Source organism: Papilio polytes, unplaced genomic scaffold, assembly GCF_000836215.1.
Source record: "Papilio polytes unplaced genomic scaffold, Ppol_1.0 DF824047.1, whole genome shotgun sequence".
Classification (NCBI taxonomy): domain Eukaryota; kingdom Metazoa; phylum Arthropoda; class Insecta; order Lepidoptera; family Papilionidae; genus Papilio; species Papilio polytes.
In genome coordinates, this window is record NW_013525157.1 from 4,190,958 (window position 1) to 4,201,023 (window position 10,066).

Sequence of the window (10,066 nt, forward strand, 5' to 3'; positions counted from 1 at the left end):
TATTATATTTTATACTATTTTTTTTTCGTGTTCATACATGGTTTATCTACAAAATAAAGGCTATTCCAAAAATTAGGAAACATCCCCATTAGTAAACTCGGGTGAGACGATATTGATAGCTCTTAATCATGGTAATGGAAATAATGTTCTATCAAGTTTACTATTAAATAACACTCACTCATCAATTTCGCTGGGATGTACTCTTAAATCTTCATCAGATTCAGGAAGTGTTTCCTCGGAAGATGCTTGTGAACTTAACTCCTTAGACTTTACTCTCATTTTTGAAGCAAACTTTGGAAATAGCCTTGTGGTTGATTTGGAGGAGGCCTTTAAGACTTTTGATGTTTTGCTTCTGATAGATGATTTGGAACGTATTTTTTTGTATTCTGATGTTCTGTGGGAGGTCTCGGTCCAATGTTCCGACTGCTCCTTCGGATATCCCTCGCTCAGTGATCGTTGGACATCGATTACAGAAAATGTTATTCGACTGCGAGGTGGAACTTGTTGCTGTGGAATGAATGGTAGTCTTACAATGTATGGAACTTTATAATGAGTTTAATATCATTCGACATTTTTATTTTTGAAAAACTGAAACCAGATAGAAATAAAGCTTACTTCCAAATTAGTCATTGATTTCTCAAAGTACTGTTCAGAAGATGTAGGCGTGACGTCTACTTCAGGTGGTTCATATTTTTTAGATTCCGATGGTAAATTAAAAATTTTCGTTATTCTATGGAATATTACTGGATCCAGTAAATCGCGAACCACAGTGTATTGCGACTCCCAGAACTAAAATTTTAAATGGAAGTAAAGGGTAATAACAATTAATGACATAACATTGAAAAAAAAAATAATGACGCGTACATTGCAACCATAGATTTGAACTATGATAACATTAACATAAATATTTTGTACTAACATTTTTCGGAGAAAATAAGATAGGTGGGAATAGATTTTTGCATAAGTATTTTTGTAATGGTAGATTTCTAGGAAAGGTTACTAGGGAGAAAACATTTTTTTTATTCAATTTCTTATAGGTAATTCATTCACCTCGACTCACTTATTACAACTTCCTTATAAATTGACTCTATGCCATAAAATGACGCAATAATTTCCTGTAGATATTATAAACTAAGTCATAGTATTCATCACATGTCAATAAAAACTAATGCGATTCCTAGTAGCCTAGAATCTGATTAATTTCCGTTTACTGAATTCTTTTGCCAATCATACACTTTATTGACATAGAAAACTGCATTTCTATTTTCGTCAACATCTTCGTACCTATTTCTCTTCCTTCTGATGCTATTTTTTCTTATAACTAAGTGTCTTAATGCTGCACGCTAAGTAACGATATTGGTAACTAATGCAGTCCCCTGAAAGACTCATGAAAGACTTCTCTGAAGAAGTAATTTTGAATACTGTTTGGTTTAAAGTTTATACAAACCATATTACCTGTTCATCTTTGTAAGATGCTTCTAAAGTTCGTATCACATGCTTCCAATGCATTTTGACAGATGCTTCATTTTGCTCATACCTTGATGGCTTTATAGCTTTTAATATTTTAGGCTTATCCCAGTTTTTGACTAGAGGTCTTTTACCACAGGACATTGTGTAGTACCATGCAAGACACGTGTTTAATGTATATTTATGAATTCTTTGATAACACTATATAAATATTATATAAATTGCTTTTTGTCAAAAAATGTCACTCTTACTTCTTTCAAATTGATTGTTACTATTTTTTTTTGTAAAAAAAGGTGTTAATCCACTTTAAAAACAGCAACAAAGTCTATTATAGGGGATAATCATGAAAACTAAATAAAAAATGTATAGTTCACTTTCAGTGATACTTTCTTGTCAGTTTATAATGGAGGATGTTTATTTTTACAAGAGACAAGTTATGTTTTTATAAGTATATTGAAAGTAATTAATAGATGCCATCTATTTAGCGTATCGGCAACTGTGATTTAACATTCGGTAATCATGCAGTATTCTCGTCTCATGGCAAGGTTAAGAGCGGAGTTAGTGTTGGAAACGGAACATAGATGGCGCTTTAGCTACTTTTGTTTCAGCATTTCAGTCACGAGAAAAACAAATTTAACCTGATATTAAAACATTTTATTATATCATAATCATACGAATGAAAAATCAGTTTTAACATCTAATTGGTATCGGTTAGCTGTGACAGCCTTCGCCGTAAGTGGCCAATGGGCGCTGGAGTGTTGTTTTGTGTGGTAGGAGATGCGGGATGCTGCAACTCCATGGTGAGCCTGGCATTGAGCACGCTTGGATCAAACATACCCAGACTGTTCAAGTAAGGCGCTCTTCTGTGCTCCGGATGTTGGATCATCCAACGACAGTATTCTCTTACACTCCTGTAAAAAAAAAAGAGATTCAATCTTAAGTTTAAAGCTTTAGTATTCCTCTTTCTGCCTGTGCTGGATTGTTACGTTTATTTACGTTTGTTGATAATTTTACCTTATATTTGTGATTCCTTCCCACACAGTTTTTAATGAGACGAGATCTCTTGGAACATGCTTAGCAGACCGCCACTGGTTCTTTGTGTCATTTTGCGGCGTACGCCACTGTTCCCTTTTGGGAAGACTTCGCCCGAAAGCTGTTAGTCGATCTGGACGCTTTTCTATTTTAATATCTTTAGTTATTTCCCGGGCTAAGGCGGCATTGCGGGATAACTGAAAGGCATTTAGATACAAAACCATAATACATTTACCCATCGGCCAAAAGGTTATACGTCTTATGGGGCAAAAATGAAACTTCTTCAAAAGAGCTAATTTATGTTTTTCGGACTCCTTCGGCTAAAAAATTGCCTGCGTTAATTCAATTTTAGAAAACATTAATTACAAACCTCTATATTTCCTGTAACTTCCGCAATTTTATTGATTACAGTCGGCATTTCTTTTGGTACAACTTGAAGACTACGTGCTACGTGTGTGTCAAACTCTACCTACAAAACATAAAATAATAAAATTAACAATAATGTTAATCTTAATTTACTATACGCATTATAGACGTATACTTACTTGAAACAATTCTTTTATACACTTAGGCGTGAAGAGCTGTGATTGCTGGTCTCCGCCTAAGTCCTTCATATACTCGCAAAAATCCTGTGTAATCTGTAACAAATATTTTTTTTAAACTTTGAATGTTCAATTATAATAAAATATTTTTAATTATGATCAGTATCAAGTTACCCTTTCCGTAAGATCGTTAGCGCGTTTAATAAGACTCTTTTCATCTTCTCTCTCTGGTTGAAGAAATCTGGTTTTCCAAGTTATTTGCTCTCGTTCGGGCTTGTCTAAAAATTGACGATGTATATTTATTCCTTTTGGTTCATCGTCACTGTAAAATCGAAATAAAAGTACTTGTTTGATGGAAAGAATTTGGATACGATACACGCCGTTAACTTTTATTAATTTTACCTGCTAGAAATTTCGACATCGGTATCTGATTCTAATTCTCGTTCAATAACGATTGCTTTTCTTTTCGAAAATAATGGCTCCCTTCTTATTTTTGAGGTCGTTTGTTCTGTAAATGATTCGAGATATATACTACTTCAGAGTAAAAAGAAGCTTTGTCATGATCTGAAGTCTTACCCGTTTTGGCTGCAATCTTGTCATTTGATTGTTGAACCATATCATAATCCAGAATCTCATAAACTCTTTCACACAAGTCACTTGACAATTCTCTTGATAAGTCTTTTAATTCGTAAGCGTCCAGCTAAAGCAGTGAAATTTACAACGTTAAATTCATCAAGGAAGTTAGTTTGTAATATTTCAAATGCTGTAAGAAACTTACCTCTTCTTTGTCTTTATCCAACTGTGCTATAACATTTTTCCAATACATCTTATTGCGTCTTATAGCTTCCGATTTTTCATATTTAGAACATTTTACATTAATTTTACTTGAATTCATTATCTCTTTTTATTATTATCTTTGTGTATAATTAGAAAAATAGCGCATAACAAATTAAAAACTTTGTAAATAGTAGTTAAGGAAACTTATAAACTTCCAGTTACGAAAAACTGGTAGTATATGTATTGATTTATTAAAATCAACAGTTACCCAGGAAACTGTTGTTACGACATGTATAATCGTGCAATTATTTAAAACTAGGTGGTTGCGTTAAAACTTGTAAACTGTTTTTTTTCTTGTTTTTGTTCCACAAAAGTCAGAAAAATGACAATACTTTTCGGACAAAATATGTAATGCTCGAAGATGCTTTTAACATAGTATTTTTTAAATCCGCACAGACGGAGTCGCGGGCGAAAGCTTGTTTTGAAAAAAAAAATTGAATTGGTTTTATAGTTTATTGTTGACATGTTAGTACAATACCAACAATTAATGATTTATCAAAATTATACATAAGTTTCCAAATCTATACCATGTTCCGCGAATATTTTTTTCAGTTTTGGATACCTTTTTGCTATTTCTTTCAACATTTTCTGTCGCTTTATGCAAGTATCGCCCACAGATTTTTGAAAGAAATCGCTCACTGTTTCATTACCAGTGCTCGCTTTTAACATATTATGTAAACAAGGGCATGGAGGATCATACCTTACATCTTCGTCACTGGAACACTGTGTCTCAATGTTGTGAAACTTTTCTTTGGTTTCCGCAAATGGCAATTCACTATTAACTATATCTTTTGCGTCTAACAATGTTTCTTTTCCTTCTTTCTTATATGGAGTACCAAATATTGCTTCCACTCTTCTAAAATTTTCTTCCGTGAAATCAAAGTAGGAATTTAAATAAGGGAAATAGTTTGTTAATAAAGAACCAGTACATTTTTGAACCGGACAATCGGGAAGCCGGTGAAAATCTTCGAACAAAAATGATTCATCCGAGCTCTCGCTAGTACTTGACTTTACAGATTGCACTTTGCTAGTCGTTGAGGACATTACTGGTTGTGGTTCTGGTTGTTCGCGACATTTACATCGTTGTGAATCTAAAAACTTTTTAATCTCTTCAAACCCGTGACATTTTGCGTAAATAAATTGCCTTTGTAACCTGAAATACGGTAGATCTACATCTAAAGGTATCGTTTCCCTGCTGCCATAAACTATTGGAGGTGTGTCAGAAGTGTCTCCTTCAATAACAAATGGTTCCTTTGTACATATTTCAACACTAGGACCTGATTGTTCAAATTTAAAAACATTACTTTCCTCCACTAAAATTGAGCTGTTGGATTTATCAGATTCCTTCACATCCTCAAGCTGTAATTGTACCAGTTTTTCTAACTGAAGCAAAAATGTTGTCTGCTCTGGCAAAAGCTTAAGAGCAAAACTAATAAATTTTAAGAACAATTGTAAAACTTTCTTTATTTTTCCTTCCCAATCTTTGTTAATATCTAAAATACAGACATCTTTTTCTTTAAGAGACTGCAATAAATCCGTTTTTTGTTTGATTTTTTCAACAACTTTATTTATTTCTGCGGTATGATACTTTTCTATGATGATATTTTTAATTTTACATTTTTTTCTTTCCGTGCACAGAACATATATCGAACTAGTCAGTCTTTCACATATAATTTGCTTATAAAACATCTCAATGGCATTGTTTCGTTTTCTGAGTGCATAATTTGTTAGTTGATTTGACTTTTCATGTTCATTTCTTAGTAGAAGAGCATAATATCGCTTTATTTTTTTAATTTCCGTTAAATATTTTTTATTTAAGGTATCTTCTAATTTTTTTCTTTCTTTGCGCAATTTCAAATATATTTGATCGTTTAAGTAGCTAATGATTTTTGCATACACGCTAGTTAAAACAGTCTCTACTTCATTTTTTACGTGCTCTTCCAATTCCTTAAGCGTATTTTCATAAAAAATGTACATTTCTTTAGTCATTAGAGCACTTTTTGTCTTGAAGATGTTTTGATATTTTATTTTCACCCTTTTATAAATTTCTTCTGATTCGTTCATTAGAACGAATTTCCAACAGTCGTCGTTTTCACGCAATAACTTTTTTAGGGAAAGAAGAAACTCCTCATATTCTTTCTGTAATACATCATCCCCAATATGTATAATGCCTTCATGTGTTTTACTTTTAATAATCTTTGAAGTAAATGGTGGTTGCATTTGTATTTTTCCGATAAGCAGATCGCTTGGAGATGTCCATATTTCTTCAGCAGAATCGCTTTGCTTAGGGACTTTGACCTTTTGTTCGGTTTTTTCAACGCGTGGTTTCACTTTTTTGTCATATTTAATATAAATATCTGCATAGGTACTACCAATAATATCAATACCACTGGTAGTGTTAATGATGTCGTACTCCATGGTGAAATTAAAATTAAGTAATTACTAAATAACGTTATAAGTATTAATCCAAAAAACGCAGTAAAAACGGTAAAGAAATGGTTGTCATCCTGAAAAAATTTAAAGGTTGAAAGGAGGAAAATTTCAGTAAGGAGGTATTAATAAAATTACATAATTTGCAAAAAGTATTTATGTCCTTAATACCATGTTACTGCAAGCTTCAACAAAGTCTCCTAAAGTTATGCTGGTACGTAGTATCAACGAAATTCAAATTGCTTTATTTCCTCAATGAGCTGCCGTTGCTCTCAGTGGCAATTGGAATAATAGCATCAACTAAATTTCGCCCTGAGGAAATGAACTAATTTATTTTGTACACTTACTCTAAATCTTAAATGAGAATATCTTTGCATTTAGTTTGCAGATCATCCTTAGTTATTACAGTATACTCGTGTTCTTAAATGTATGGGTGTAATTTGAAATGGTAAAATTACATTACGTTTTTTAAAATCTGTTCAGTATGTAACTTAAAATAATAAATAATAGGACGAGAAAGAGCTTTTTAATTGAATAAACTTAACTGGGATGTTAAAAACCAGATTTTTATAAAACTTTTATTACTTATACAATCAAATAGCAAAAAACAACTCTTAATTTACTTCATACATCTAAGTATTTACACATTATTTAATATTTTCTGCTTCTTCAAATGTGTCGGGAATTTTTCTACCCTGTGTTTCTGGTTGGGTCAGAATTAGAAAAGCTGTCATTACAGCCATGCCGCCGAATAAAACTGAGGGTATACCTGACCAGTACACCATGAGGGGTGGTGTTAGAGGCGCAACAATTGAACCAATCCTACCCATCATCGAAGAAAAACCCAAAAATGAGTGTCGATGTCTCGTAGGATATAACTCAGTAGTAAATAAATATAGTGATGTGAATACTACACCTGTGCAATATTTACCCAATAGATATAAAAATAGTGATATACCATACAATGATTTTGGAGTGAAGGCAAAAGCAAAGCAGCAAATGCCACATAACAGATAGCCACTGAATAGTGTTGCTTTACGACCAACTCTGTCTAAAACGAGCACTGCTGTCCAGTAGCCTGGAATTTCAATAAGACTTACTAAAATGTAGTTTAAATACATATTTCCTGATAAATTAACAGCGTTAATTGAAAGACCGTAATAAATAAAAGTAGTTGTAATCCAATATATCGGTGTCGTGCAACAACGCTGCAACATTACGCGTGATTTTAAAACCCGATACAACAAGTTTGTTTCACCAGTATTATTTTGATTTTGTTTAGGTATGGCTGTTAAAAGGAAATTTAAATGTGATTCTTGTATTTCTTTTTTATTTAACTTGGCTGCACGTAACAATGTAGCTTTTGCTTCATCCGTTTTGTTTTTACTCAGCAGCCACCTGTGACTCTCCATAAGTATCCAGTAATAAGATATGAGAATAAACACAGGCGCAAATAAAACTAAAGATAATGTTCGCCATTCTAACACAGCCGATGCTATCAATCCTAACAAAGCTTGACCGAGAGCGAACGTCGATGACATTGTTGCACTAGTATAAATCCTGAATCTCGGGCCAACAATTTCTGTGGCTAATATGTAACCGGCGCTGTATAAACCTCCTCCGATAGCTGTATGCATAAATTGCAGCGTCGCATACATTGCGTAATTTATTGAAAAAGCTCGAACACAGCCAACCAGAGCTACATTAAATCCGAAAAATACTACCGACATTCTTCTTCCAAAAACATCAGATATGAAACCTGCTAAAGGAAGAGCAATCATCGCACCCATACTATTTAATGTACCGGCGAGAGCACGGAGCCATTCTTGACATTCTAATCCAAAATCATACACAGCTGTATTTGTTCTCTCGTAAACGTAACTCTCGCAGCTAATAATATTATTTCTATCGAATAGATTTGCTGGACAAGTGCCGTTTAAAATTGAGTCAGGAATATATGTTGTGTTCGCGTATCTGGAACAATCATCGAAACCATTTTCAGTCTCCGGTATAGCATTTAGAATCCAGTTAGGTGAGAATTCCTGTTGCCCGTTGTCGCATATTGGTACTGCACATCTATGAGGAAGCCTGCCGGCTGTGAATATGTAGTCCCCTGCCATAAACCCAGAGAATATAGCTGGTAACATAACCAATAAAATATTTCTAAATTGGTATAGTCCGAATTCACCCAACTCTTGGTTGAGGGCTCTTTCGAATTCGGTTTTTTGTTCATTTTCTTCTGGTTTTTCCATTTTTCGAATGCTTAATGGCAGTTAATGGGAATGATGTGCTGTGAGCGCCTTGACATACAGCACTAGAATTATTCTTCAGTCAATTACAGATTGGATACAACTGGAAAGAAAAAAAAAATAAAAAACATAAATAAAAACTTAAGATGGATTTTACTTAGATGTCAATAATCAAAACTTGTTTTATTTTTATTTCATTATCGTACTAAAACATTTTACATAGAATTTAAAACTAATTTCATAGTTCTGTAGACAATGTACGTTTATCAAAACTATGTGTATAAAAAAAATAATTACCCATATCATTATGACTACGAGTATTTTGTTCACTTCGAACTAAAAACTATTTTAACACGACCACTTTTTAACTTTGCATATTACTTTATTAATAAAATATCGCATATTGGTATACTAAACTTTTATATTTGTATTTAAAAATCGTAGAATTAAATTCGTTTCGAAGGTGTCTGTACACGCTCATATAAAGACTATCTAAAGACACGCGTGAGGTAGATCTTTCCACTAGATGTGGTTATCTCGGTATGCAACATTTTAGTCACTGATACTTGTCTTTATAAATATTTAGCTTATCGTAATAATCTCTTATAACATTTAGGGCAATTAATTCAGAAGAAAATACGAAATTACGATTCTGTTGTATTATCATACAAGGAACATATCTATAAAACATATTTTATTTAGTAATAGTACGATGTGAGAATGGATATTATCTTTTCATGACATTATTTCTATTTTAAACTGTAAGAAAACCGCAGGGTTCAAAGTATAATTGTAGATCATTCGATTTTTATCTGCAGTGATAAGAGATAACAGATACAAATCCTTTGTATTGTTATCACTTACTTCTGTGTTATTGCGCTAATATTAAATTACACTGTTGGTTTGTTACATTTGTTTTATAAGATTATAAAAAAACGATCAAGAAAATAAGTTTGCGTCCAAAATAATTGTAGAATGGGTGTCACTTGTTACCTTCTGTTAATTTGAATCTTGTAAAGGATGAGTCATTTTCAATTTACCTTAACTGAAATATTATTTTTAATTCGAATTATTTTATAACTGTATTTTGCCTGTGATTGGCGTTTGGCGAAATTAAAAAAAATGTGTATATAAAAATTATGTCATTACGGAGATATATAACAAGAAATCCATCCATCCAAACTTTGGTTTTGTAAGTAAAATATTAAAAATCGTCTGAGTATTTTAATCGTTGATGACTATCATGAAAACAATTTAATCTAAGTTTCCTGTAATTAAAATAATCCTTATTGCGTTATAACGGTCGTGACAAAACAATTGTATTATTAGCTAGAAATGTCTGTTGGTACAACCAAATAAGTCTCGATTTCACCAATTATGTGTATGTGATTGTCGTGATGTTATTAAATATAGTGTTAATTAAACAAAAAAAAATACGGAATTAAAAATTTAATTGTTATTTTAAATATCATATGAGTATTTAAGCGCCATCTGTGAATCTGTTTCCAC

General features: G+C 32.5%; 4 protein-coding genes across 4 annotated transcripts in view; all 4 read right to left on the reverse strand.

The window, feature by feature from the left end:
• The window catches only part of LOC106100403, a 3,957-nt gene extending 2,235 nt beyond the window's left edge, over positions 1-1,722 (reverse strand). Inside the window, exons 1-3 of the mRNA XM_013279237.1 lie at positions 1,456-1,722; positions 616-789; positions 179-507 (exon numbers count right to left, since the gene is read on the reverse strand). Coding sequence (XP_013134691.1) covers positions 179-507; positions 616-789; positions 1,456-1,611 — 659 coding nt within the window. The 5' untranslated portion in view covers positions 1,612-1,722. The remainder of the gene's footprint in view (positions 1-178; positions 508-615; positions 790-1,455) is intronic.
• Positions 1,723-2,146: 424 nt separating this feature from the next.
• On the reverse strand, positions 2,147-4,274 carry LOC106100410. Its single transcript, XM_013279243.1, has 8 exons — positions 3,820-4,274; positions 3,618-3,741; positions 3,444-3,549; positions 3,216-3,363; positions 3,045-3,137; positions 2,870-2,968; positions 2,482-2,696; positions 2,147-2,378 (listed from the first exon to the last, which is right to left on the reverse strand). Exons 1-8 carry the CDS (start codon positions 3,934-3,936, stop codon positions 2,165-2,167), a joined length of 1,116 nt encoding a protein of 371 aa, XP_013134697.1. The 5' UTR covers positions 3,937-4,274; the 3' UTR covers positions 2,147-2,164.
• Positions 4,275-4,317: 43 nt separating this feature from the next.
• On the reverse strand, positions 4,318-6,389 carry LOC106100400. Its single transcript, XM_013279234.1, has one exon. It carries the CDS (start codon positions 6,294-6,296, stop codon positions 4,380-4,382), a length of 1,917 nt encoding a protein of 638 aa, XP_013134688.1. The 5' UTR covers positions 6,297-6,389; the 3' UTR covers positions 4,318-4,379.
• A 515-nt stretch (positions 6,390-6,904) lies between these two features.
• LOC106100401 (organic cation transporter protein-like) lies at positions 6,905-9,082 on the reverse strand. The gene is made up of 2 exons (XM_013279235.1): positions 8,855-9,082; positions 6,905-8,660 (listed from the first exon to the last, which is right to left on the reverse strand). Exon 2 carries the CDS (start codon positions 8,558-8,560, stop codon positions 6,956-6,958), a length of 1,605 nt encoding a protein of 534 aa, XP_013134689.1. The 5' UTR covers positions 8,561-8,660; positions 8,855-9,082; the 3' UTR covers positions 6,905-6,955.
• Between the last annotated feature and the right edge of the window lie 984 nt (positions 9,083-10,066).

What these genes read in the sequence shown, in the direction of transcription:
- LOC106100410 (XM_013279243.1), bottom strand. Translation starts at nt 3,936, where the DNA reads ATGAATTCAAGTAAAATTAATGTAAAATGTTCTAAATATGAAAAATCG. An exon ending in CTAACGATCTTACGGAAAGG is followed by an intron (nt 3,138 to 3,215) that starts GTAACTTGATAC and finishes TATTTGTTACAG; the next exon opens with ATTACACAGGATTTTTGCGA. An exon ending in GTATAAAAGAATTGTTTCAA is followed by an intron (nt 2,969 to 3,044) that starts GTAAGTATACGT and finishes TATGTTTTGTAG; the next exon opens with GTAGAGTTTGACACACACGT.
- LOC106100400 (XM_013279234.1), bottom strand. Translation starts at nt 6,296, where the DNA reads ATGGAGTACGACATCATTAACACTACCAGTGGTATTGATATTATTGGT.
- LOC106100401 (XM_013279235.1), bottom strand. Translation starts at nt 8,560, where the DNA reads ATGGAAAAACCAGAAGAAAATGAACAAAAAACCGAATTCGAAAGAGCC.